Genomic DNA, 27,164 nt, shown 5'->3' on the forward strand with positions numbered 1-27,164 from the left:
TAACTTCATTATGATATGTATGGTGTATGTATCTGACCCTCCCAAAATTAATTCAGATAAATGACATTCTATGCATTTTCCTGGTACCATGGATCTGGAACCATAAGAATATATCTCTCCATGGCTTCCCTAAATCTACTCTTGTACTGTTTAGGCGTAACTACAGTAGGTTTCTTGATACTATTACCACCGACTATACTTTTTTCTTTAACCCAATTTTCCAATTTTTTATCCCAAGTGAAAGTTCTGATAAAATCAACAATCCCCACGGTTAATGTGTGACCATTGTTATCTATACCGACAACTAGCGAGTAATCCATCACATTAATTTTAGCCAGAAACAGAGTATCATTCCACAACGAAGCTCTCAAAAGCTTTTTATCATATTCTCTAACGTGGATTGGCGACTCGTAGATGTATTCTACCATGTTTTCATCTAGTAAAACCTGATTTTCCTTACCAGTTTGTTCAACATGCCTATTGCGCATGGATCCTTTCAAATCAAAGATACGTGATGGGTTTTTCTCATAAAATAAATTTTCCATGATTATAACATCCATCTTATAATTTTTTGAACCTGAAATGGAACTCTTTACTTGGATTTGGTAGAATCCAAATGCCTTAGCCAATGCAGTAGGCAAATCGTGGAACATTGCTTGGGCCATGTATTCGAAATAACTAGGGGCAAACTTAATGAATGCGTCTAATTCAGCATGTGATAATTCCTTAACGATGAATCGATCATCTAATGTCTTTAAGAACCCACTACCGCTCTTACCACCACTTGAATCCCATTTCACACATCTTGACAAACTCTGGACAAATTGCTCATTACAACCACAAATTCTTCTAAAGGCATCGAAATGTTCTGCGAAGAAGATCTTACAGGACATAACACTCAACGAATCTTCAAATTGGTATCTCAAATGAACGGCAGTTTTCTTCGTCATAATAGCCTCAAGAATCTCATTCTCATCTCGTGGCAATTGTTGAAGGTTCGGCGGTTGAGTTTGGGCATCATCTGGTGTCACAGAGGAAAAGCGCTCTTTAGAGGGATGTATTTGGGAGGTATTCCTATAAGTATCGTCAGATTTTTGAGATTCCATTTCCGAGAAAGAAACATCTGGTGTTTGACTATTTTCAGGAGGAGCAACGTTTATGGGCTGTTGACTGTCTAGCTTGGCCATCTTCTGTTTATAATCAGAAGTGCTTAGACAAAATGCGATCAAAGAACTTGGTTCATCTTCTCTTATGATCACATCACTATCAACAAAAATATGTTCTGTAGGATGAGTTGGATAATTCAATGGCTTCCACAATGAAGCAGACCTATCAGCCCAGAAATTGGTCAATGCCTTCATCAACAGAGACTTTTCCGGCTGAGTGCTGACTTCGTCTTTATTAGCATTAGCTATGGTCAAAGCAGGGGGTGCCGCTGCTGCTGTTATCCCCTCTTTACCACCATTTAAAATTGCATTGCTTGTAAGCTCTGGATCAATCCGCTCCTTCTTACCGCTGTCACCTTTGTGGAAAACACTTTCACCCCATTGATAAATAGAATTTTCTAATTGGCTTTCTAACTTCTGGTCAAACTGAGTTTGAGTTGAAGCCTTCGATGAATTTTTATCATGTGATTCGTTTTTACTCTTGGTTAATCCTTCCCTGTTTGAGCGCTTGTTCTGATCATGAAGTGGTTCATCGACTGCATCCTTTACATTTTTATAGATTTCCACAATGGGTGTAGATTGATGCAGACGAGAGGCCTGGTACTTATTTCTGTTGAGCTGAACTCTCTCCTTCTCCCTTTGCAGTTCAAATTCTTTGGATAATGCATCAAAATGCATCTGATCAAAGAAATTGGCCAATTCGCCAACTTTGGTCTTAGTTCTATGTTCCCTGGTGAGAAAGGAATCACCACTGAGACTACTGTTGAGACTTGAGCGTCGAAGATCGTTGTTATTTATTCCAGCACTGTTTATGGAAGAAGTCTTTCTTAGACTAGGACGAGTGAATCTGTTTGCATGAGAACCTGTGCTATCATTAGAATCCAATCGCCTCGAATTGGGAAGAGAAAAAGAAGAATCATTCTTAGTTTTCCCAGAATCTTCAGGATCGTTTGTCGTTGTTTGAGTACCGTTAAAAGCAGATAAGTTCGTCTTATCCTTTTCAAAATTTTTCTCCTTCTCATTTTGACTTCCATGGAAGTCCTCCATTTCAAACGATTTGTCATGATCTTTAGAATGCTGTGATTTCGTCTCCTGTGTCTTGTTGAAATCTGTAAATAATTTCTTCAGTTGATTAGATGTAATACGAGTGATATCATTTTCTGATGGTAAGAACTTCTTACCAAATTCAGTGAACTCGGTATCCCAACTGACCACTTTTTCATGAAGAGCCTTAATTATGACATTCAATTTTATGTGTTGATCACCTGGGCTATCTTGGTATAATGTTTCCAATTCTTCAAGGACCGCTTTCTTCTCATCATCTACTCGTTCTTTCAGCTCCTCCAACTTGTCCTGACCAGCTAATAATTTATCCCCATCCATACTGTCAAGTTTAACCCGAGTCAAACGAGTAGAGACACTGTCATAAAAACTATTGATCTTGTCTAAGATTTGGTAATAAAGCTCAACTTTCATTTTGATATCCTTGTAGGGAGCCCATATGATCCTTCTTTGTGGAGTTATCAACTCATGAACCTCAAGATCTGAATACTCCATACGAGCAACCAAATCATTGTAGCCAAAGTACTTTACGTGCTCCTTTGTAAAATCATGAGTACAGTTACCAATTCCTGTAACACCCTTATTATTACTCCAAAACATCACTTCCAAATATTTTCCAAAAGAATAATTCCAAGTCTTCTCACTCATTTGCAATATTGGTGTCGAAGTCCCACACTTCTTACAATAACTCCAAGTCAAAATTATATCCTTTAACTTCGGCAATCTGGTTTGGAATTTTTCTATCAGGACATCTACCTTACCAGAACCGTGCACATAGCTTCGATAGTGATCAATTAACAAACCACCACAACCTTGTCGGCACGGATAAGAAGCAGTAGCAATGACATTTTCGATAAACTGTCCAACTGATATGTCGCTATCCCAGAAGTAGTCAATTGTAACTAATTGTGGGCCAATACATGGAGTTGCCGTCTTGGTGGATACCATGGAGTAAAGTACCGTAATGCATTGGTGAGAGCCAGTTCCTAAAAGATTGTGAGATTGCGCATAAGAAAGTTCCCAATGTCTGCTTCTCTTCTGAAACTGCAATTCCAAGGCTTTAATCTCCTTTTCATGTAAGAATCTAATTAAATATTTCAAATCCCGCTGTGTCAATTTCGAGGCAAGTCCTAAAGCCTTAATCCTTGGATCATCTTCTGTGTTGTCCTTTTGCAATAATAATTCATGTCGCCTTCTTTTATCTAAGAGCTCTTGTTCTAATTCACGAGCTCTTTGTAATAAAAATGGTACCGGAAATTCCACCGTAGGTGAAATAGTAAGAATTCTGCTATTGAATTTTGCCAAAAAATCTGCAAAATATCCGGTATATTCTAATTCCTCCTTACGCTTCCTTTCATTGATATAATATGTTGGCGGTAACTGTAAGAAGTTATCATTGAAGAAAGAACTTTCCAATTTGAGCGAGAACAAGACATAAACCATAAACTCTGTGACATCTTTCACTTTTCTTAAAACTTCTTGAGAGTCCCCTCTTAACAATATTGTGCCACCGAAAGAAGGGTTACAACCACGGAGAAAAGTGTAAGTCTTACTGACATTTCCATAAATGTAAGTTTTCACTTCAAATTCCTCACATTCACCCATCTTGACGTTGGCGGCAAGCTTGTCAACAGATATAGCGATATCTGCTTCCGTGAGCTTAGAAATTCGTTCCATAACTTGAGGTTTGACATTGAATTGCACGACTACTCCAACCTTGTTTAGCAATTCTAAAGCATAGCCACTAACATTGGCACCCACAAATACGATATCAGGACTTAGAGATACCAACCTTGAAACGAGTTTATCCAAATATTCCTGCTCTTGAGCGAATACAGTTTCAATGCTCAAAAAGTGATTTTCATTTCTCTGATACTCAAGAGGAAACATAATCAACAGAATACGAGGATTTTCCAAACGTCTCGGCATAGTTTTACAGGGCAAGGCCTTTGAAAAAACAATACCATTGATGTATTCTGAAGAAGAAATACCGCCACCAGTAACCCTTTTTATCTTCACGCAATTTTGGCGGAAATCCAGTGTATTTGAATCTCGAGCACTTAAATCAATGTCTTGCACTTTACGTAAGAAGTCCTTCAACAACGGAGTCCAAAATTCAGTAGTTTCAAAATTTTGGTCATGCATCACTTGTTCTAACAAGGCCTCCATGTGCAATCTAGCCACTTGATTCAATTCATTTTTTTTCTCCTTAGGAACCTTCAATCCTGCCATGCTGCTAATTCTTCTCCATTGACCTGCGTTGCCCAATTTATTCTTAGGTTTCGCCAATATGGAGCTGCCACCACTACCACCGTTTTGAGAACCAAAGGCATTATCCTCATCTACCACAGACACCAAGTTAGGAGTACTATGGGTGAGAACGTTTAAGCCCTTATAAATAGAATCTGAATCCTTATTATTCGGCCTACTCTTACTCTTTCTTCTGAACCTCATACGCTGTAAAGAAGCCTCTGCCCTTTGTAAAGATTTAGTTGAATTTCTCATAGATCTTATTGGATTTTTGGAATGAAATGGATCATTCAAAGAAGAATATATTGACATGGATGCTTCATCCTCCGAAGTGTCATCGTCCTGCAATGAGACACTACTACCTGTTTCTTCTTGTTCGTTCTGTACATGGTTCAACCAATTGACATCTCTTTTTGTAGACCCACTAGATGGCCTTCTTGCATTTTTCATGTAGTTAAACTCAAATTTAAAATTTTTACTCCCCAAATTACCAATGATGCTATCTGCGCTCCCACTTGAACTAGGTTTATCTAAGGAATGTCTGCTACTATTGACATAGTTGAACACAGACCTCCTCAAAGAGTTTTTCACATTTTTGTTAGCTGAACGTCCAGGTAATTGCGATGATGATCCATATTGCAAATCATAAGGTGTTAACATATCCACATCTTTAATTGTATATCTATCCTTTCCAGTACTACCTGCACTTTCCATATGTTGGTTATCCAACGTGTTTTCATTACGATGTGAAGGGAATGAAATCTCTAGGGACTCTCCCTGTCTAGTAGCAGGAATCGCCATCTTAGGTGGTGGCGGTGGTGTCGATACAAATAATTTAGTGTCTTCAGCCGTAGTTACAATACTTTTAACATCCTCATCATTCATCATAAACAAATCCGTCTGCTTCATCAATGGATTATGATTCGCTAGTCCTAACCCTGGCGAAGGTGGGACCGAATCACCACTCCATCTATCAGGACTGGCCTCTTGAACAGCAGAATTATAATCGTTATGAGGACTATTTTGTTCTCCATATGAATCTTCATCACTGGAATCCTCATAGTTGTCAGCATGTTGATAACAATTTTTACAAACTCTCATCCTTTTATCGTAACCAAACCGTTCACCAGAAATCAGTAATGTACATCCACTGCAAAATATTTGACCACATATTCTACAATGGTGTCTTCTTCTAAACGTAGTAAAAGCTTTACCACAGGTAAAACATTCCTTAGCACTGTCATCTTTCATCCAGTATTGTTTCGATAAAATACCCTTTGTAGGATTTTCGTTTTTCTTTTGATTATTATAGAACCCAAATAAAAAGCTTTTGGTCATCGATGATGATACACTCTTGGACGATGAAGCATCGTCGTTGTCACCATAGTGCTGTTTAGCTCCAGTGACAGGATTTCTAATGGGAACTGCCGTCACCGTCGATTTCGATTCATAAATACTCGATCTTTTGAAATTAGCATCATTATTAATGGAAAACGTCAATGATCTGCCATTTATACCTCTATCACTCTTGGATAGTGGCGATCTGACTTGATTACCCATACTATGTATACCACGAGTCGCCTTTTCACGATTATCTAGCTCGAGCTTAATATTATTACTACCGTTATAGCCTTCAATATCATTCCCGTTATAGCCATCAATATCATTCCCGTTATAACAATCGATATCATCGTGATTGGCATTGCTACTACTACTACTACCGCTTTTTTTCTTTTCTGCAGCAGCTACTGCAGCAGCGGCAGCAGCAGAACTCTCCATGCCAGCATCTTGCAATGGTAGATTCCCGTTTTTTGAAAGTTCTTGTGGCAGTGAAATATTACTCAGGACTGGATTTGTATCTAAATCTGTGGTAGTTCTAGGAATAAGGGCTTGTGTGGCTAAAAACTCTGGTTTATCCGGACCTGGTTTTACAGCTGCAGGAACCTTCTGTGTCAATGACACCAGCTCATTAGAAGGCTCACTCATACTTCCCTGACAAAAGGAAGGAAATGCAGTTTCTATATTTCCCTTTCTCTTACCTCGAACATGTTCATATACATATTAAACTTGATTGTGTATTATATATTCGCAGCGAACGAATAATGCGATGAACTGTCACGTGAAAATCACAGGAACAATCGATGGAATTAACTCAAGTAGTTGGGAATCGAGAGAAATGTTAAGCTAGATTCTACGAGTTTACTCATGCATTTCCCACTTTCTCAATCCTATTTTTATGCCTTGTTTTACCATCGAAGCTTCAAAGTTCTTTTTCGCCAAGTCCGTGTAGATCCTTCCGTAGATTGCCTCTGTTGTTGTATATACAAATTTATATATAATATTCGTTAGGAGATGTGCAGAAGACCTACTTTAGTCCAGCAGACCATTGTTCAAGTAGCTAGACCAGATGATAAGGACCCTTATATGGTTGCTGATATGGGCTCTTGCTACTCAAGGTTTAATTGACTATAGGGACTATCACGATGAATTTCTACCGAGATTTCTCTCTCTAGAGAATGCGAGTGATGATAACCTATTACTTCCATTCAACACTACGAGAACACCTGGAAGTAAAGAGTCATTAGAGATCCAAAAGCTTATTAAAAATTTCTACGATGGCCTCGAAAGCCCTTGGGAACTAGAAGAGGACTCTTTTGAGAACAAAGGGCTGAATTTCAACAATTTGGTATACACTCTAGGTGCCAATTCTAGCAGTTATGTGGTATTGAGTGCCCATTACGATTCTAAAGTGGAGCCAGAGGGCTTTATCGGTGCTACTGATAGTGCAGCATCTTGTGCAATTTTGTTGTACGTCTCTCGATTTCTTGATGCCTTCTATCAGAATGGGAATTCTTCGCTGTCAGATGAAAAGAATGGGGATGTGGGATTCAAAATTGTTTTCTTTGATGGCGAGGAATCACTAAAGCAGTGGACAGCCGAAGATTCGTTGTATGGATCTAGGCATTTGGCAAGCAAGTGGATTGAACAGGGACTGATAGACAAAATTCATCTGTTTGTACTATTGGACCTCCTGGGTTCAAATCCAGCACCAATTAGAAGTTATTTCCGTGAAACCCATGAGGCGTATGAAAGATTGGCCAGTTTAGAATCTACATTGTTCAAATCACCTCCACAATTAGATCCTATGGACCATTCAATCTTGCAGTTAAATGGTCCCTCTATCGATGACGATCACATCCCGTTCTATCGAGCAGGTGTACCGGTCTTACACTTGATACCATGGCCATTCCCGTCCTTTTGGCACACTTTGCAAGATGATTTCAATCACTTACAGCAGAACGAAATTGATAAATGGGCTGTTCTTCTCAGTGAGTTCTTAGTAGAAGAAAGTTCGGGATTCGCGGATCGGCTCTAAAAAAGGAACAGTTAAGTATACTTACAACTTACTGACAACTTGTAAACATTTTAGTGTAATATATATTTGTAGGCGTTGAGAGGGGAGATATAGGATTGTTATTGTTATTGTAATCTGAAATCCAATTGGAATTGAATTGACACTTTGCTTAAAGATGGACGTTCAAAGTGTGGTAAAGCAGTACCGTGCCACCGAAGACAATGATTTGAAATATATGGCACTTAAGGAGGAATTATCTCCGTTAGATGTGTGTGAAAATCTGCAAAACTATGTGGATCAACTGTTGATTCCTATCTTGATGGAAGAAGCAAATGCAGAAATTGTCAATTTGGTATCTTTACAAGTTTTCCCATATGCGGTAGAATTGTGTTTAATCAACGATAAAAGTGGTCCATGGTTTGATGATATTGTTGTGAATCCACTGATTGAAAAGATGGTTAGTGCAAGAACTACGATCGCCATTCAGACTTTGAAAACGGTGTCTAGGAAAATATGCGAGCGCCGTATACGTCTAGGGACCCGTCCCCAACTAATTGAAGAATTTCTGCAAAAATGTGATGATACGGTTTTGAGCGTTGAAGCCCTGTATTACTTGATACAATGTTACTACGATATGCACCGTGGAGTTCCACCCCCGATTATCGATCAAATTCTCAAACTAGCAAGATCTGGTCCGCAAGATGATACTACTAGGCTATTAATACGTGAGAGTCTCAGTAGAGCCAATTTGGATGCAATTTTACAAGTGAAAACCCAGCTGAATTTACAAGAATTGGAATTTGCGTCTGAATGCTGGTGGAGGTTTGCACCTATATTTATTGACATTTTCCATTTACAATTATTACCGTCACTCTCGAATCACGAAACCCGAGCTTCTGCACTGCGGACTTTGCTAAACTTTCAACCCTTTTACACAATCAAACGGTTAGATGATGATACTTTACTAGGTCGTAATAACGAAAAACTTTTGATCCAATCGTTACAAGAAATCGACCAAGAATTGAGTCGGACGGCACCAGAAACTCCGGACAAGAACCACGAACAGGAAGCAGACTCTGATAGTGATTCTGACCCTGAGCAAACTGCATATTTGGCAGAACTACCGAGTGATGAAGAGATTGAATTTGAAAATGAAGTTGAAGGACCTGCAGAACCACTTCCTCGAGAGACAAATATCCGCAACATATGCCAAGAAATACTAACCAAATTAAAAGCTAATTTTGATTCATCACCATTATCATCTACCTACGAACCTTTACCATCGATTTTAAACAAACTGTTCAAAAGAGAAGAGGAAGACCTTTTGTCTCTGTCCCAATTACAAGCGGCCTTAGAGACACTTTCACAACTAGCATCGGTGAGACCAACGCCTAATTTACCATGGTCTCAAATCTGCCAGGATCTAGTTCTACCAAGAATTGTTCTTGATAAGACTTTTGTGCAAAAATTGAAAGCCGGCAATCTAACCCAGTCAATTGACGAAGGTGCTACTCTAAGAGCAAGCGCTCAAAGCACTTTACAACAACTTTTACCTCTGATCGATTTTAAAACTATTTGTATTATGCTCGAATACGAATTAAAAAACGGTATACAGGACAAGGATTCAGGTGTGAAGCAATTGGCCGCCGAGCTGGTCCACTCTCTTTTATCCACCCATTACTCCGAGATTATTGGTCTACAATGGCAGTGGTACGCCGCTCTCTTAAAAGAAGAAGAAGACCCTCGCGACTTAGCCGCTCAGGCGCTACGGACTAGTCTTAGGGAAGATTACCCCGCTGTCGGCTAAAAAGAGAAAAAAGGGGGTGTAAGGCGCAAAAAAAACAACCAAAAAAAGATTAAAAGGGACTTAATAGTGATGATCAGAGCCGCCTAGACCCTTAAAAAAGAAGTAGTGGAGAATAGGGAGAAAAGGGGTGTGGGTAGTAAATGTATAAATATGGGGTAAGTTTCTCGCATTTCTATCTTTCCGTGCTTTGGTTTGCTGTTAGATTTGCATTATTTCTAGTAAGGAAGATAAGCAAGTATTGAGAAGTGGAAAGATGGTATCGAATACAAGAAATCCAATTGAAGAGCATCCTGATATGACAATGTCAGAAGATTTTCTCAGCATGGAGGATCCACCAGCAGCTAAAGAGATGGACTTTCAATGGCGGCCTCCTTCATCTGGACAGCAGATGGATGAACAGTTGCCTGAAGAGGATTCTTCTCAGACGAAGGTTCGTGCTCGCAGAGGAGCTCCAGACTTTAAGCGTAGGCCTTCTTTTGAATATGAGGATTACAAAAAAAATGCTTACAACCGCTTGAGCATATTTGATCACCAGCATTAGGGTGTGTATAGTTCTGTTGTTTGTTTCTTTTTCTTTTATAATGGCGCTTCAGCCGCACATGTTTTAGATTGAAGGGCAATGGCGGGGTGTCAATTTGTACGATGAGAGTTTGCTCAGTTTAATAAAGTTTGGACAATTATTTTTTTTTTTCAAGCGTTTGAAATGAAGAAGGATCCTTAGACTCATGGAAGGGTGACCGTAGCTGTAATATGTGGAGACTGGCACAAAGCGGTAGGTTGCAGTCAGGTTTCTTGCTGGGAGTTAGGCGCTATGCGAAACCGTCCAAAAAGGCTTCTACTACAATTTCAAATAGTTTGAAAAAGCTGAATTTTGTCATCCCTAACTACATATCGGTCAATAAGCTTTCGAATCTTTTAAATTGCCGCTCTGAACGGCTAGTCAAAGACTTAACGGGATTAGGATTTGCAAACGTCACACAGAACTACATTTTGTCGAGGGATTACGTGGAGTTAATCTTACAGGAGTATAATTATGAATTGCCCGCTTCCCGAAAGCAGTTAAACGCCCAAACGGTTTACGATGAGTTGAAGAGTCCTGTAAATCCAAAACTGTTACAGAAGAGACCACCTGTTGTTACAATTATGGGACATGTCGATCACGGTAAGACGACAATTATTGATCATTTGAGGAAATCATCCGTTGTATCGCAAGAGCACGGCGGTATTACACAACACATTGGTGCATTTCAAGTGGTAACACCAGTTTCCAAGAAAAAGATTACGTTTTTAGATACCCCAGGCCATGCAGCATTTTTGAAGATGAGAGAAAGAGGTGCTAATATTACGGATATTATTGTTCTTGTTGTTTCCGTTGAAGATTCCATTATGCCTCAAACGATAGAGGCCATTAAACATGCAAAGAATTCCGGTAATGAAACTATAATTGCCATTACTAAAATTGATAAGATTAAGCAACCAAGGGAAAGGGAAAGAGCCCTTGAAAGAGTAACTGCAGATTTGATTGCTCATGATATCCAGTTGGAACAGGTCGGGGGTGATGTACAAGTAGTTCCGTTGAGCGCCCGTTCTGGTGAAAATATGGATTTATTAGAGGAAAGTATTGTTCTTTTAAGTGATGTGATGGATATTAGGGCAGAAGATTCTAACAAAGTTGCCGCTGAAGGTTGGGTGTTAGAATCACAAGTGAAGAAGAGCGTCGGTATTGTAGCCACAGTTCTTTTGAAAAAAGGTTGTTTGCAAAAGGGTAATATTCTTGTTTGTGGTAATACGTACTGTAGAGTAAGAAATCTACTTGACAGCGCAGGTAGGCCGGTAACCAAGGCAATGCCAGCAGATGCTGTAGAAGTATTAGGTTGGAAAGAAATACCTGAAGCCGGAGATCAAGTGATTCAGGCTAAAAACGAAGCACAAGCGAAGAAATACAATGCTAAGAGAATAGCACTTCTAGAAGTGGAAGAGCAGGCTATTAATGTGGAAAAGTTGAATTTGGAAAGAGGTCTTAAGAGAGATGAAGACGACGCCCAAGATGAGAATGAAGATGGCGAAGATATTGATAGTACAAAACAGGAACTTGGTCCAAAGAAGGTGAATTTTATCGTCAAGGCCGATGTTTCTGGGTCTGCGGAAGCTATCAAAGAAAGCATTGCATCATTAGGTAACGAAGAAGTCGTTTGTAATGTTGTTTCGTCGTCGGTGGGTCCTCCGGCAGAAAGTGATCTAAAGATGGCTCAAATTACGGACAGTAAAATACTGTGCTTCAATTTAGGTAGCTTACCAACTGAAGTGATTAATAACAGGAAAGGTGTTGATATTAGACAGTACAATGTGATCTACAAACTGATCGAAGATGTGACTCAAGTACTGACAGATAATTTGAAACCTATTTATGAGACCAAACACGTTGCACAGATCGATGTACGAGAAATATTTGAGTTCACACTGAAGAAGAAGGTCATCAAGATCGCTGGTTGCAGAGTTGAGAATGGTAAAATTTTCAGAAACTCTACCGTTCAAATTTTGAGAAACGATCAAGTAATATTCGATGGTAAATTAGCTACTTTGAAACAGGGTAAAGATGATACTCTTGAAGTTACAAAGGGTAATGAGTGTGGTATAACTTTTGAAAAAGGATTTGAAGATTATGAAGCAGGTGATAAGATTATGGTTTATGAAAGACAACGTGTACCTCGTTACTTGTAAATATTGTTTATATACGATTGTCAATCAAATTTTTCTATTCCCATTGAACTCTAACACATTCTTCTACGTATCCCACATCGTTATCGTCGAATTGCGGTACGTAGTTTTCTAGATCTGTAAAAATCATGATGGTTCCCCATTCCATACTATCTAGCAGAGAAACCTCTTCCTCCAAATCGATAATCATTTTAGGCATTAATTGCATTTCAAATATCCTTTTTGATGATGGATTATAACCTGGGTTGGCCACTGTATTAATCAAATCAACTTTAGTATCCACATACAACAATGGCTTACCACCTAAATCGTAACGAAGCACTTGACCAGGATTATATCCGACGATTTCTTGAAATTTTTGGAAAGTTTCATCGTCCAAAAATTTGGAAAGTTTCTCAGTACGTGGATCCAATTTAATTGGGTTTTTCTCTAGATTAGATTCAGATTCTCCTGTCAATTCTAATGCATTTTTATCAATCTTTAAATTTTTGGGTAATTTCAAGTGATCAGGTTTTTTGTTCTTGAAAGATTCTTCTTCCACGTAAAGAAGATAACTTTTAAAAGATCTCGTAGAATCAAATTGTTTATCCTTTAAATTTTCATGCATTTTCCTGGCCGTCTTGGCAGATATCTGTTGGTCATCAGTATCCGCTTTCTCTTTCTTCGAATCGTTATTAGTGGCAGAAGTGGGTGCTGAGAATGGGTTTTCCGAGCTTTGTCCAAATGGATTGCCACCAAATGGGTTAGGATTGCTTTTAGAGGTGTCAAATGGATTAATGTTGAATTCTTTCTCCACGGATAAAGACGCCATCTTATCAGAAATCTTCTGGGAGCCAGTTTGAGGCCTGTTCTTCTTGACACCACGAATGCACCTAACTGAATTGGCCTTACGTGGACATTTAGTACAGATAAAAACGTAGAGAACTCTATCATCGTCTGGATTAATGTATCGCATATTCTTGAGACCTGATAAGCTTTGTAAGTCTTCCATTTGGTCGTAATCCAATGGGGCAAAAGCTTGTAAGAGCAAACGCATGTTATCCTTAGATTTACAAGCACCACATTTTAGAAAGTCATCATTGGGTTTAGAATCTGGGTGTAGCCATTTAGGTTCACCGCCAATAAAAGTATCTTCGATGGAAATGTCATCTTCTTCCTTAACCGGTGTATCAACAAAACCTAAATAGACTTGACTAGTCTTATCCGCAAAGTTTTCATCATCAGATGCTGATAGTGACATGGTTCAATGAAACTAGGATCTTAGAGTCACTTTGAAATGAAATGAACGTCAGCTGTAATTACATGAGATGAGATGAGATGAGATGAACTATGCAATTTTTTTGGCAAAGTTGAACCGCATGCTCGTTTTTGTACTCTCTGGCTTTTCCTTACTAACCCAAAAGTATACAATTTGTATGCGCAAATGGTTTAGTGGTAAAATTCATCGTTGCCATCGATGAGCCCCTGGTTCGATTCCGGGTTTGCGCATTTCTTTTTCCAAATTTTTTTTATAAACTTTTAATAAATTTGCTTTTTTTTTCTTCTAATGATGATGACTGGAAATAAGTCGGATTAGAGTTCAAGTTATCTACTTGGGTGAGTGTTTGTTCTAAATCATGTAGTTTCTGATAACTGCTTGGAAAAAAGCCCAACTGGCTTAAACATTTCCCAAAAAAATGAGTAAAGCTATGAAACTGTATATTCTAGTCTTCAAAAACTCGTAGAAGTGTAGTGAAATGTTGAGAGACTGTTATAGCCACATGGATTTAGTATTAGTTAGAGTAACCAAAAGTCACGTGCTTCCTTTCTCTCCTTATTTTAAATAGTAGAGATTCTTCCTTGTAATTAAATTAAAGAATTGGAATATTTTCCGTCCATTATTATACTTCTGCGTACCTTTCAGCCTATTTTAGCCGCCCTAATATTTCTGTCCTCCATTCGAATCATGAGCGGCGCATTTTTATCTTTTGTTTTTTCTTCATGTTCGGAGTATCGACATGAAGTATCAAAAAATTTCAAAGTATACCACTCTCATCGACTCTTTTAGGTATATCTATAAAGAATAAAAAAGTAATAAAAAAGACTTTTCCACCGATGGCAACCATTGGATCTCAAGTTCGTAGTGCAGCTGGATCTCTAGATCCAGTTGTTACTGATTATGCTGTAGGCTATCTCAATCATCTTTCCAATATTACATTTGATGCAGTTCAAAGTAAGCAAGTGGATTTAAGCACAGAAGTTGATTTCATTTCAAACCTTTTGCTTGATGCTGGTGCCACAAATGAAAAAGTGAAACAATTGTCTGAAAATGTTTTGGATAGATTGAACCAACAGTTGGATGAAAACCGTGCTAAGTTGGAAGTTACTGGTGATACTTCAAGAAGATTGCTTGACATTAACGTTTTACAAAGCCATAATGGTAAGGCTAATATTGATACCTCTTTGAATATGCTTGGTGTTAATGGTGATATCGAACACACAGGTAGAAAGATGGACACTAGAGTTGATTTGAAGAAATTGGCAAAGGCAGAACAAAAGATTGCCAAGAAAGTGGCAAAGAGAAATAACAAATTTGTGAAATATGAAGCATCTAAATTGATTGCACCACAGAAGGAAGAAGATTACGATTCCTTCTTCTTGAAGATCAACCCATTGGAACTTGGTGCTGGTGCCGGTAAATCAAAGGATATCCATATCGATACTTTCGACCTTTACGTGGGTGATGGTCAAAGAATTTTATCGGATTCAAGATTAACTTTGAGCTCAGGTCACCGTTATGGTCTGGTTGGTCAAAACGGTATTGGTAAATCCACCCTATTGAAGGCCTTGTCCAGAAGAGAATTGAATGTTCCTAAACACATTTCCATTTTACATGTGGAACAAGAAATTAAAGGTGATGAAACACAAGCTTTGCAAAGTGTCTTGGATGCAGATGTGTGGAGAAAACAACTGTTGGGTGAAGAATCGAAGATAAACGAAAGATTACAAGAAATTGAGAAATTGAGAACTGAATTTGAAGAAGATAGTTTGGAAGTTAAGAAATTGGATAATGAACAAGCAGATTTGGATAACCGTTTACAACAGATTGCAGAAAGACTGGTAGATATGGAATCTGACAAAGCAGAATCAAGAGCAGCATCGATATTATACGGTTTAGGTTTTAGTCAAGAGGCTCAAAAATTACCAACCAACTCCTTTTCTGGTGGTTGGAGAATGAGACTGTCGTTGGCAAGAGCTCTTTTCTGTCAACCTGATTTGTTACTACTGGATGAACCTTCTAATATGTTGGACGTGCCGTCCATTGCATATCTTTCTGAATATTTGAAATCTTATCCTTCTACCATTTTGGTTGTTTCCCACGATCGTGCATTCTTGAATGAAGTGGCAACAGATATCATTTACCAACACAACGAAAGATTGGATTACTACAGAGGTCAAGACTTCGATACTTTCTATGCAACCAAGGAAGAAAGAAGAAAGAATGCTCAAAGAGAATACGACAACCAAATGGCCTACAGAAAACATTTGCAAGAATTCATCGACAAGTATAGATACAATGCAGCTAAGTCTCAAGAAGCACAATCAAGAATTAAGAAGTTGGAAAAATTACCAGTCTTGGAACCACCAGAGGGGGAGAAGAGCGTCAGTTTCAAATTCCCAGAATGTTCCAAACTTTCTCCACCTATTATTCAATTACAAGACGTTACCTTTGGTTACAATGAAAACAACTTGCTTTTGAAAGATGTTAACTTAGATGTTCAACTAAATTCGAGAATTGCACTTGTTGGTGCCAACGGTTGCGGTAAGACTACGTTATTGAAGATCATGATGGAAACTTTGACTCCTTTGAAGGGTTATGTTTCAAGGAATCCTAGACTACGTCTTGGTTATTTCGCACAACACCACGTCGATGCCATGGACCTTAACGCATCAGCTGTGGAGTGGATGTCCAAGACTTTCCCTGGTAGGAGTGATGAAGAGTATAGACGTCACTTGGGTTCTTTTGGTATCACTGGTTCTTTAGGTCTACAAAGAATGGAGCTACTATCAGGTGGTCAAAAGTCCCGTGTCGCGTTTGCCGCTCTATGTTTGAACAATCCACATGTATTGATTCTGGACGAACCTTCTAACCACTTGGATACCTCTGGTATCGATGCACTTGTGGATGCCTTGAAGAATTTCACTGGTGGTGTTCTCATGGTTTCCCACGATATCTCTGTCATTAACAGTGTTTGTAATGAAATTTGGGTTTCTGAGGACGGTTCCGCTAGAAGATTCGAAGGTACTATTCATGACTACAAGAAGTACATCTTGGAGTCCGCTGACAAGCAAGGTGTGGTCAAGAGACAATGAATTCATTGAAAATTTAAACATATACATATATAGACCTTTCAAGTAGTAAAGCTAAGTTAAAGGAAAATAATCTTATATCAACAATAATTCTGCTTTACGTTTGCTGGTAACTTGATCTAACACTGATCTCACTTGAACGTCCACCTTTTCAAACACATGAACATCTCTGCGTTTGCCCGTGGTTGCTTGTGTGAAGGATAACTTAAATTCTACTTCATCAAATGAGGCAGAACCAGTGTCCTTCGTCAAATTCTCTAATCTTATCAGACCTTCAACACCAAACTTAGGAACAAGCACCACAATACCATTATTGAGAACCTTGATAACGTATCCGGTTTCAACAGATTCGTTATTTCTCATAACTTGACCTACATAGTACTCAATACTGGCCCTACCAGCGAATTGGGCATTTCTATGCTTTTTGTTAATGTTCTTGCAGATCATGTCCATCCTATTTTTATCTCTGTGTGATAAATCTAATGGTTCATACCCTATTGCACCAGCAAGCTGTCTGTGTGCTACAACATCACAATAACGTCTGATAGGGGAAGTGAAATGTGTGTAAATGTCTACGGCTAGACCATAATGACGGAAGTCAGAATATGAGTAAGCACCAGAATAGAAATACTGAGCCGCCATCATACAACGTGTAGACATAATACGGACCAGCGTATTGAAGTAAGGATCTTTTGGATCAATACAGCGATCCAAGGAATCAGCTAAAGCCTTGGAAGACTCGAGGGAAATAGACATTCCCTTTCTGGTCTGTAGCATTTCATTCAAGAGTTCGAAGTTAGTCGATGGTGGAGAGGCGTGTCTTCTTAGCATGGCAGTCTGAGGGAATGAATCATAAATCTTTCTAGCCACAGAGATGTTAGCTAACAACATAAATTCTTCCACAAGAGAGTTGGTTGCTAAAAGTTTTTTAATTTCAACTTCATTAGGGTCGGAAGTCTCACTATCCATGTGAACCTTGACTTCTGGTGATGCTAAATTCAACGCACCAGCATTTATTCTTTTTTCCTTCAACTTAATCGATAGTTTCAGTAAAGCTCTCATACCATGAGTCAATTCGTCCTGTTGATTTGGATCATCGATTCTTAATTGTGCTTGCTCGTAAGAGAAAGCTTCTCTCGATTTGATAACGGATTTTGCAAAATCCACATTGACAATGTCAGCATTTTCGTTCAGTTCCCAAAGCACGGAGAATGCAAATCTATCTACGTAAGGTTTCAAAGAACACAAATCAGTACCCAATAACATTGGAAGCATATCAATACGCTTATCCACCAGGTAAACAGATGTACCTCTGGAAGCACCTTCTCCATCGAGGGCAGTATTTGGCTTCACGAAATGAGTAACATCTGCAATGTGTACACCAACTTCCCAGTTACCGTTTGGAAGTTTTTTAGCATGGAGAGCATCATCGATATCAACACATCCAGGAGGATCGATACTGCAGATTAATTTGTCTCTTAGATCACGTCTCTTGGGTAGCAATGGATCCTTGGAGACAGCACTTGCATCATCCAAAGTTTCTGGAGCTTTCCAATCGTGACCTTCTGGAGGCAAACATTCCAATACTTTCTTGGAAAATGGTCTGTACTCTACATCGTGTTCCAAAAGTAGAGCTTCTGTTTCTGCTTGCACGGATTCTACCTCACCAAGATTTCTCACAAAATGACCAAGGGGATACTTGTGAGTTTCTGGCCACGAATCCACCGAAATGACAATTCTCTGGCTAAGCAATTCATGGGCACGTCTAGTACGAATTCTGATCTTGGGCAAACATTTATCCATCAAAATGACAAACACGTTCTGGGTCCCACCATTTTGAGCGTCCACAGAGTTGGGGGCAATTTGACCCACGTACTGTCTCCAGGATCTTCTTGTAATGGAAACGACTCTAGCAGTAGGTTGAACTTTATTGGATTTTTGAGCCAAAATGGCATCTTGAGTCAATAATTTACGCTGCTTGTCGGAAAGGACAACTTGTGAATTATCATCATCACCATCAATATCAGCATTGTCGTTAACATCAAAATGTTCTGAATCAAGAGCGATGGAAGATGGTGCCTTCCATTCAGATTGTGGTAACAGCTCTACAACAACTTGATCACCATTAAAGGCCCTGTTTAAATTCTTTGGTCCCACGATCAGTACGGGTTTCGAGAAATTAGGTAGATTAATGGAACCTTCCAAAAAGTTGTATTCAGAGATTTGAATGTTACCTTGGAACAGTGCACCATTCTTCAACCCACCCATTATTCTGGATGTGGAGTAATATTCGGGGTAAGTAAATTCTGATTTAGCTTCAGTATCTTTAGTATTTTCTGAAGAAACCTCGAAATTAGGTATGGAATCCTTAATCTCATCACCATTAGGTAACGCTTGCACGTAATCAAAAAGACTCATGCTAATGAAAGAATCCTTAGATTTATCAGCGGCATCCCTATTGAGACGATCATTAGTCACTAAAACGATTTTAATTCCATAAGGTTCTAAATGTTCACCGTACCATTGACAAGCCTTTCTTATGGCTCTGTCGTTTCTATCATTAATGGATTCTTCAGGTAATCTATCGATAAATGTAAACTCATTGAACTCGTTATGGAATACGATAAATCTTTTCTTGTCGTCACTGTTCTTTGTAAGACTTCTAAGTCTCGTGTAAACTGGATAAGACTTATTTCTAACTTCTTCGAGGACAATCTGTGGAACAATAACATCTGAAAAACAATCTGGATTTTCTAACAGGTCAATAGCTTGTAAAATGACGTTGGTATCCAGAACCACATAGTGCTTACCGATTGATGGTAACTCTAATGGTGATTCGGATAGAACGAATGACGGCAGCTCACTTTTAGCATCTGGTACCACAATCTCGGGACATTTATCACAAGCCCTAGATAAACAAGGGATATCTTTTCTCAGATAGTGTTCCCTAACGATTTTGGATGCCCTCCCATTACGGGATCTAACAAAAACCTTTTGAGTAACGGTGAGGCCTTCAGAAAGACGCTTTCTTTTTGGAAGTGCAGCCGCAACTGACATTTTAGAGATATATCTGATGGGCTAAAGGACTTGATAAAATGCTTTATCGGTAAATTCCTTGTGGATTCTATGTAGTGCAGTAGTTACTTCTGATTCCACGTCAAAGCTCATCGCATGGTTAAAATGTTTAACTCTATACGTTTAAAGTGATCAGTTCACCAACTTTTATTTAAAATATCAGATCTTTAATTAGTGAGTTGTTGGTAGGTTGTAGGGCTTTCTACACTTCTTATTCGAATTTATTGGACCATATTTGGCTATAGTAGCACCATGTTAGTATGATATTTTCATTATGGCATAATTTCCATGATGATTTGCTTCAAAGAAATTGCTGTTTTCTTTCAATTGCATTATGATTAAAAAAAGACAATCTGTAGCTATTTATTGACTGTTTTATAGGACATTTTTATAAAGTTCCCAGATACTGACTTTTATTCGAAGATTTTCAATATGTATGAGATATTCGCTGACGCCGTTTCCTAATCGGGACAAGCTGACGCTAGAACAGAAAAAACAAAAAACAATCTTCTAAAATAATTGTGGAATAGAGAGGGCTGTAGTGGGACAAGCCCACTTCGAGAGTCTATAGAGTGATTGAGAGGAGAATATTAAAATGCAAGAGAATTCTTCTAGAAGCAGCCCTTAATCCAGGTTTTCCAATCGGATATTTAAAATTAATCAGAATTTAACCTTTATTAAAATCTGCTTTAAACAAATAGCAATATGGTAAGATTAAAATGTGCTCTTAAATTACGGGTAAAATTTTGGCTGATCAATATATCTATCCTAGTGTGCCAAACTATCCAAATCTAATATTACTGTCATTTCTATGTCACTACTGACGAAATAACTGAGAGGGGCGAAAGGCCTAATGGTAGACGCCGTTCATATAAGAAGATACACTCATACATATTTGCCACGCTATCGAAGAACTCGAGGTTACTAGCTTTATACTTGTTGTTTTATCCATTATTGAGATCTTTGATACTCTTAATAGCCTAATGAGTGACTCCAAGTTAGAATGTATGTTATTCGATTTTGATTTTTGATTCGATTTGTTCCCTTTTCTCCCCTTCATTTGATACTAACTCGATTTCGATTCAAGTTAATATTAAGCATGCCGGTAAGAGCTATCCAATTTCGTTGGGTAATAATGCTACTGCTGGAGAACTAAAGTCTTGTGTTGAAGACTTGACGAAGGTTCCATTATCACGTCAGAAATACATGGTAAAAGGTGGTTTAGTAGATGATAGCGCAAAACTTGTCGATGTGATTAAACCGGGATCCACTTTGATGTTATTGGGTACTGCAGATGCAGGATTGGTATCTAAACCAGCTGAAAAAAATCAATTTATTGAAGATTTGGCACCAGAAGAACAATTGCAAAGGAGTAGTGATTTACCCATTGGTTTCCAAAATATGGGTAATACCTGTTATTTGAATTCAACTTTACAAGCTTTGTACAGGATAAAACCTTTGAGAGAATTGATTTTAAGTTATAATGGTTCTGAAACTGCTACCTCATCAGCAGCGGACTCTACAGTTGAATCGCATAAGAAAATTGTATTAGAGTTGCAGCGTTGTTTCCAAAATTTGAAGAATAAAAGTTTTAAATCAGTAATGCCTATGGTTCTTTTAACTGCGTTGAGAAAATGTTATCCACAATTTGCTGAACGTGATTCTCAAATGGGCTTTTATAAGCAACAAGATGCAGAGGAGCTTTTCACGCAGTTGTTTCATTCCTTAAGTGTTGTATTTGGTGATAAATTTGAAGATGAATTTAGTATAAATTTCAAAACGACAACTACGGATAGTGCCAATGAAAATGATGTCAGTGTGAAGGAAGAATCTGACACTAAATTACAGTGTCACATTTCAAGTAATACCAACTTTTTGAAAAATGGTCTCGTAGAATCATTGCATGAAACTATAGAGAAAAGATCTGAATTTACTGGGGCTAATTCCAAATATGTGGTTGATAAGCAGATTACTAGACTGCCCAAATATTTGACGGTTCAGTATGTGAGATTCTTCTGGAAAAGATCAACCGGTAAAAAATCCAAAATTTTACGTAAAGTTTCATTCCCATTCCAATTGGATGTTTCCGATATGTTAACACCAGAATACATGAAAGAGAAGATTAAAGTTCGTGATGAATTTAGACGCATAGAGAAGGAAAAAGCGGAAAAAGATCGTGATTCTAAGAGACGTAAAATCGACAGTAGTAATGGTTCAAATCTAAGTTCAATGACCCCACGTGAGAGGTATGAAACCGAACAGGCTTTGGCTCAAAGTGAAAGAGAGCATTGGGAAGCCGAATTTAAGAAACATACGCCAAGCGAGGTAACTGAAGGTGAGAATCCTTCTTCGCTATATGAGTTAGTAGGTGTCATAACTCATCAAGGTGCAAATTCAGAATCTGGTCACTACCAATCATTTATTAGAGATGATTACGATGAGGATAAATGGTATAAATTCAATGACGATAAAGTTAGCGTCGTAGACAAAGAAAAAATTGAATCTCTAAGTGGTGGTGGTGAAAGTGACAGTGCACTAATATTGATTTACAAGGGCTTTGGCCTATGAGAATATATATACATAAAAAAATCATATGTGTGTGTGTGTGTTGTTTTTAAAAAAATGTTATCAGTCTTTTTTCCTAACCTTATCTTTATCTTGATCTCTTGTTCCATTATCGTATTGCATCCTTTCTAGCTGTTTTCTTCAACCAATTTCTTGAAATTTTCTATTTGGTTGTAACAGTTCAAAGGCTTACCTTTGTTATCCAATAAACAAGTGGTCAATTGTTGTCTTGCAGGGTGATTTGCAAATTTGGAATGCTTCTGATCATCTTTTTCTTTCAAAGCTGCTAATTTTTGGTCAAGAGAGCTAACTTTTTCATTTAAAAGTTGAGATGTTAATGGACTCTCTTCATCGTCCTTTTTGATCAAAGATTCATCTAATTTATTTTCGAACTTCTTCAAGGTTTCTTCTTCTAATTCGGATAGTCTGTTTGCAACTCTCTGTTCAACAAATCTTTCACCCAGTTGCTTTCTAGTAAAATTAGTTTCATTTGAGGATTCCAACTGACTCAATAAAGTTTCGGAAAAATCAACGGGAGTCTTTGGTTGAAAGACTCTAGTTTCGCTGGGCTTTGATGTAGTTGAACCCATATTGAGGAAAGACGGCAAATTGCTATTTTTTTTTTTTTTTTCTCGACTATATTCTGTCAATACATAACTTAAACACACTAGAAACCGCCTTTACATTTAGGTTCCATCTTGATATTTGATGAAAGGAGTAGAATTTTGGAACCCTTCTCATTGGATACGGGATATTTTCAAAAACATACATCTGGGCGTCATTTTCGGCGCCCCGCCAAAATATTTTTGAACCCCTCATAGCCTAGTGGTTGCTGTCTTATATTAGTGCATAGGCTCGAAACAGGCAGGTAGCGCATAGCTTTTAAAAATACAAGAATTCAAAGTAATAGTGCTCTAATCAAGGTAAAACTGGTCTCCTACCGCCATATACATTCTAATTTCAAATCCTGTGCGAATTGGTCGATTGATAAACGGGTGCGTTCACTGAGGGTGAATATCCCTGTATTAGGCAAGAAAAAGATGGCCATCAATCAGATCTTCTGGAAAAACGTCATAAACTAATGTTGGTAAACTCCGGGATTTATACCGCAGAAGACAACACTAAGGGAGGCAAGCGGTTGGCATAGTTACGTGATTACGGGTGCGGATGACAAGGTAATCAGAGTCTAAGATGCAACCAGAATATGGGCACCGAAGTTAACAGAGCATATTTGGTCAAGATCTCTTAGTGCATCCGAATTCATTAACTGCCCATTTGTTAAACCGTAGACCTTCACTTGATCACTCAGAGCCGCTCCCTTGAAAGTCTTAACTTTGTGCATTATTCGTCATATATGCAATCTGAATAACAGAAACTCACAGATTACGAGGGCGTGTGGTCTAGTGGTATGATTCTCGCTTTGGGTGCGAGAGGCCCTGGGTTCAATTCCCAGTATGCCCCCGATTAATTTTTTTTCTTATGCCAAAGACATGGTTCTTGAACTATGAGGTGATTGGTCTCAAGAGGGATTGTAGTTCTATGGTTGAGAACTCAGTAGCAGAGATGTAGGATACGACACCTCTCCCCATAGTGTATATATATGCATGTATGTGAATTCGATTTACTGTGCGCTAAGTTTGAAAACTGGAGTAATCATGTCAGTTTTAAGAAGTGGCATAATTAGTATGCGTTATCTTGATCGACAGTGTGCAAGATGTTCTCGGCATTTAATACTGCGGTTGTTCTTTTAGGAGTGAATCATAATTTTAAGTTTTGTTATTTATTTTTCAAATTCACTACAGTGCAGGAAAGCCAAAGCGTCCTGCCTACAGTGTATAAGAACATGTCTTGAACATATAAACATGGTTTCATTCACCAAAAATGAACACAGTACTACATTGAGCATCCTGCAGACGAGATACTGTATTTGCAAAAAAGAAAATCTGACATTTCTGAGGGCAACCGACGTCAACTTAAGTCTATGACTTTTTAAAAAAATAAATCTTAATGCTTCCAACCAGATTCGAACTGATGATCTCCACATTACTAGTGTGGCGCCTTACCAACTTGGCCATAGAAGCTATTAAACCTTGATTTCACCAAGGTGAATTATAAGCGCAAAGTATTAGGGGTAGCACACTGACTTTTAACCAGACCTTTCCTTGGAGTTATACTCCACAATCTGGATGTTGAACATTTCACTCGTAGAGAGCTATTGCTCAATCGTATTGACCATATATAACACCACTAAAAAAAACCAAATGTTCCATGCATTGAGTCTCTCATATCACGAGAGATTATTTCCATTTTACTGATAGAATATAATATTACGTTATAACATATCTCCGATACCTCCAAACTCCTCCAACATCCCTCTTAGTCATCTTTTCATACTAACTCGATCTTTTCTAGTCTCCAGTCTCATGTAGTCGCAATGTCTCTAAAGAGTGGCTCTTTTCATCAATTTCAAGAGCCGAATTTTGTATTATATAAAGTCCGAATGATTAAAATACTCATCCGTTAAATCCACTAGTACCACTTGCTCACTAACTCACGAAAAGAATACACACATAAATAATGGTCGCTACATACTTTTTCGACGATAACAACTCTGTTGATTTTAGGGAACCTCATTACAGTGGCCAAGACGTCACGCTGGAACATTTGGGTAAATTGGGGGTCCTCTACAAGTATCTACCATCACAATCGGACGTTGATTCATTGGCTGAGGAACGCGCTTACAAGAATAGAGACGTTGTCAATCTATCCCCAGCATCTTTTGCAAATGATGAGGAAAAACTGTTAGAGAAGCTGAATGTTTTCTACAAGGAACACCTTCATGAAGATGAAGAGATTCGTTACTGCCTTGATGGATCAGGATATTTCGACATCAAGGACTCGACCATTGACCAATGGATCCGCGTTAGATTAGATAAACACGACTTGCTGATAGTTCCAGCAGGCATATTCCACAGATTCACAGTTACGACAGACAACTACATCAAGGCCCTAAGACTTTTTCAAGACGAACCTAAGTGGCAGGCAATTAACAAACCCGAGGCTGACCAAAATCCAGTTCGCAAAAACTACCTAGCCACTCTACAGAGTGCCTGATGCTCGCAACAGGCAAATATGTAATGCTGCCAACTAAATATTCATTTCATATCATCATGTATTTATTCAGATCCAAGTTTTGACATTTTTTTTCACCTTCGTATTTTGTGACGGGACAATAAGCCCATATTGGGTCAACCTCATCAATGGATACCTCGATACCGGACCTCAATAGGTATGGAGACAGTGAAAGGTTGACAAAGATCGAGGGGTTGATTGCTGTTGGAAGACTGGTGCTAAAGGTGCTGAGAGGTTGTTAAGACTTATTGTTTCCACCTTGCTTCCTGGTTTGGTAAAATGGACGCGGCCGTTTCATCATCAACATTATTATCACGGTCGGTCACGACAGTTGCATCGTCAATGGTATCTGCATCTACATCGGCGTCTCCGTCAGAGAGTATTTTGAGTACACTAGCATCAGCATCAGCATCTGCAACAGCAGATGCCGTAGCGGCAGTTGCTGAAGGTGTGCCTGTACCCGCACCACATGCAAACTCAGGTGACATACTTTCATCATATTTACCACGAGTGGATCAGTTTTACATCCCAGAATGGCTAACAATGCAATTTGTTGCCAACAATTTGGTGAGCTTTACGCCACTGTTTTCCTATGGTACTACAATTTTAAGCATTGAGAGATCAAAAACGGCGCTGGGATTTTCTATTGATATTTGTGCGACGATGATGATTGCAAGCATTCTTAGAATTTCATATTATCTGATAACGCCATATGAAATTACACTATTAAGACAATCTATTGTAATGATTTTCATCCAATTAATTTTACTGAGAACAACACTACTCTACAGACCGGAAGAGTATAAATATCACAATTTGCATGATGTGGAATCGTTTTCACAATTGATCCGTAACGTTTGGTATGAATATTTTGCCTGTTCCAAACCGCCGTTCTTCAGCAAGGACTGGAGACTAATGCTAAGATCCCTCTCGTTTAAACATCTAACGGGGTTCCTTTACAAATGCCTCCTAATGGCTTGTTATAAAGTTTTAAAGTTTTTCGATCCAAGTTATAAGAGGTTTAAGTCATTTTGGCAATGGGACGATGAAAGTAAATTTTGGAAATTCCTAGTTTATTTTGCCTCTTTCCAACTGTTCTTAACGTTTATCATTTCGAAAGTTTTAAATTGGGAATCCTTATCTACTTGGATTGGTTCAGTAATTGGATCTTTAGGACTTTTAATCGAATCGCTGTTACCATTACCGCAGATTGCAATTCTTTACAAGTTAAAGTCAGTCCAAGGTTTTAAACTAATTCTGTTGATTAGCTGGTTCTGTGGTGATACTCTTAAAATCACATATTTAATCTTTGGGGCCAGTAATATATCAGTCATTTTCCTATTATTTGCACTTTTCCAAATGACTTTGGATTTTTACATCGGTGGACAGTACATCTATTACAGATATTATTATCCAAGCTTGAGGAATAGAAGAGAGGCACCATTGAGAGATGAGGAAGAAAATGGAGAGATAATTGAATTAGAAAATTTCAAAATGAATAATAGTGATCTGGAGCTTCAAACACCCCCGCCTCACCAACATGGAAGGGTAAGATCTCATTCTCTTATGGGACAGTAGAGACGAAAAGTTGGGTATGAATTCGAAAATGAAATAAAATATATACATATTAAAAAAAAAAAAAAAAAAAAAAAAATGCTTGTGGAGGAAAGTTGTGCATTCTTTT

At 38.4% G+C, this 27,164-nt stretch overlaps 12 protein-coding genes and 3 non-coding genes across 15 annotated transcripts; 10 read left to right on the plus strand and 5 right to left on the minus strand.

Moving 5' to 3' along the window:
• Positions 1–68: 68 nt before the first annotated feature.
• Positions 69–6,464, minus strand: FAB1 (1-phosphatidylinositol-3-phosphate 5-kinase; the record flags this gene model as incomplete). The annotated part of the gene is made up of 1 exon (XM_002498004.1): positions 69–6,464. The coding sequence occupies one exon, from the start codon at positions 6,462–6,464 to the stop codon at positions 69–71; it is 6,396 nt and encodes a 2,131-aa protein (XP_002498049.1).
• Positions 6,465–6,885: 421 nt separating this feature from the next.
• On the plus strand, positions 6,886–7,854 carry ZYRO0G01012g (uncharacterized protein; the record flags this gene model as incomplete). Its single annotated transcript, XM_002498005.1, has 1 exon — positions 6,886–7,854. One exon carries the CDS (start codon positions 6,886–6,888, stop codon positions 7,852–7,854), a length of 969 nt encoding a protein of 322 aa, XP_002498050.1.
• Positions 7,855–8,008: 154 nt separating this feature from the next.
• LAG2 (Lag2p) lies at positions 8,009–9,640 on the plus strand (the record flags this gene model as incomplete). The annotated part of the gene is made up of 1 exon (XM_002498006.1): positions 8,009–9,640. One exon carries the CDS (start codon positions 8,009–8,011, stop codon positions 9,638–9,640), a length of 1,632 nt encoding a protein of 543 aa, XP_002498051.1.
• Positions 9,641–9,893: 253 nt separating this feature from the next.
• IGD1 (Igd1p) lies at positions 9,894–10,181 on the plus strand (the record flags this gene model as incomplete). Its single annotated transcript, XM_002498007.1, has 1 exon — positions 9,894–10,181. One exon carries the CDS (start codon positions 9,894–9,896, stop codon positions 10,179–10,181), a length of 288 nt encoding a protein of 95 aa, XP_002498052.1.
• Positions 10,182–10,390: 209 nt separating this feature from the next.
• On the plus strand, positions 10,391–12,361 carry IFM1 (translation initiation factor 2; the record flags this gene model as incomplete). Its single annotated transcript, XM_002498008.1, has 1 exon — positions 10,391–12,361. The coding sequence occupies one exon, from the start codon at positions 10,391–10,393 to the stop codon at positions 12,359–12,361; it is 1,971 nt and encodes a 656-aa protein (XP_002498053.1).
• A 34-nt stretch (positions 12,362–12,395) lies between these two features.
• On the minus strand, positions 12,396–13,598 carry TSR4 (small subunit rRNA maturation protein TSR4; the record flags this gene model as incomplete). The annotated part of the gene is made up of 1 exon (XM_002498009.1): positions 12,396–13,598. One exon carries the CDS (start codon positions 13,596–13,598, stop codon positions 12,396–12,398), a length of 1,203 nt encoding a protein of 400 aa, XP_002498054.1.
• A 177-nt stretch (positions 13,599–13,775) lies between these two features.
• On the plus strand, positions 13,776–13,846 carry ZYRO0G01122r. The gene has a single exon. It is a non-coding gene; the product is annotated as a tRNA-Gly (tRNA).
• A 606-nt stretch (positions 13,847–14,452) lies between these two features.
• GCN20 (putative AAA family ATPase GCN20) lies at positions 14,453–16,711 on the plus strand (the record flags this gene model as incomplete). The annotated part of the gene is made up of 1 exon (XM_002498010.1): positions 14,453–16,711. One exon carries the CDS (start codon positions 14,453–14,455, stop codon positions 16,709–16,711), a length of 2,259 nt encoding a protein of 752 aa, XP_002498055.1.
• Positions 16,712–16,783: 72 nt separating this feature from the next.
• DIS3 (exosome catalytic subunit DIS3) lies at positions 16,784–19,765 on the minus strand (the record flags this gene model as incomplete). The annotated part of the gene is made up of 1 exon (XM_002498011.1): positions 16,784–19,765. One exon carries the CDS (start codon positions 19,763–19,765, stop codon positions 16,784–16,786), a length of 2,982 nt encoding a protein of 993 aa, XP_002498056.1.
• A 1,001-nt stretch (positions 19,766–20,766) lies between these two features.
• Positions 20,767–22,351, plus strand: UBP6 (ubiquitin-specific protease UBP6; the record flags this gene model as incomplete). Its single annotated transcript, XM_002498012.1, has 2 exons — positions 20,767–20,788; positions 20,871–22,351. The coding sequence occupies 2 exons, from the start codon at positions 20,767–20,769 to the stop codon at positions 22,349–22,351; spliced, it is 1,503 nt and encodes a 500-aa protein (XP_002498057.1).
• Positions 22,352–22,476: 125 nt separating this feature from the next.
• MIC19 (Mic19p) lies at positions 22,477–22,938 on the minus strand (the record flags this gene model as incomplete). The annotated part of the gene is made up of 1 exon (XM_002498013.1): positions 22,477–22,938. The coding sequence occupies one exon, from the start codon at positions 22,936–22,938 to the stop codon at positions 22,477–22,479; it is 462 nt and encodes a 153-aa protein (XP_002498058.1).
• Positions 22,939–23,737: 799 nt separating this feature from the next.
• On the plus strand, positions 23,738–23,809 carry ZYRO0G01232r. The gene has a single exon. It is a non-coding gene; the product is annotated as a tRNA-Pro (tRNA).
• Positions 23,810–24,356: 547 nt separating this feature from the next.
• On the minus strand, positions 24,357–24,429 carry ZYRO0G01254r. Its single transcript has one exon. It is a non-coding gene; the product is annotated as a tRNA-Thr (tRNA).
• Positions 24,430–24,925: 496 nt separating this feature from the next.
• Positions 24,926–25,462, plus strand: ADI1 (acireductone dioxygenase (Ni2+-requiring); the record flags this gene model as incomplete). Its single annotated transcript, XM_002498014.1, has 1 exon — positions 24,926–25,462. One exon carries the CDS (start codon positions 24,926–24,928, stop codon positions 25,460–25,462), a length of 537 nt encoding a protein of 178 aa, XP_002498059.1.
• A 297-nt stretch (positions 25,463–25,759) lies between these two features.
• Positions 25,760–27,058, plus strand: ANY1 (Any1p; the record flags this gene model as incomplete). Its single annotated transcript, XM_002498015.1, has 1 exon — positions 25,760–27,058. The coding sequence occupies one exon, from the start codon at positions 25,760–25,762 to the stop codon at positions 27,056–27,058; it is 1,299 nt and encodes a 432-aa protein (XP_002498060.1).
• Between the last annotated feature and the right edge of the window lie 106 nt (positions 27,059–27,164).

The sequence above is a fragment of the Zygosaccharomyces rouxii genome (assembly GCF_000026365.1).
Source record: "Zygosaccharomyces rouxii strain CBS732 chromosome G complete sequence".
Lineage (NCBI taxonomy): Eukaryota > Fungi > Ascomycota > Saccharomycetes > Saccharomycetales > Saccharomycetaceae > Zygosaccharomyces > Zygosaccharomyces rouxii.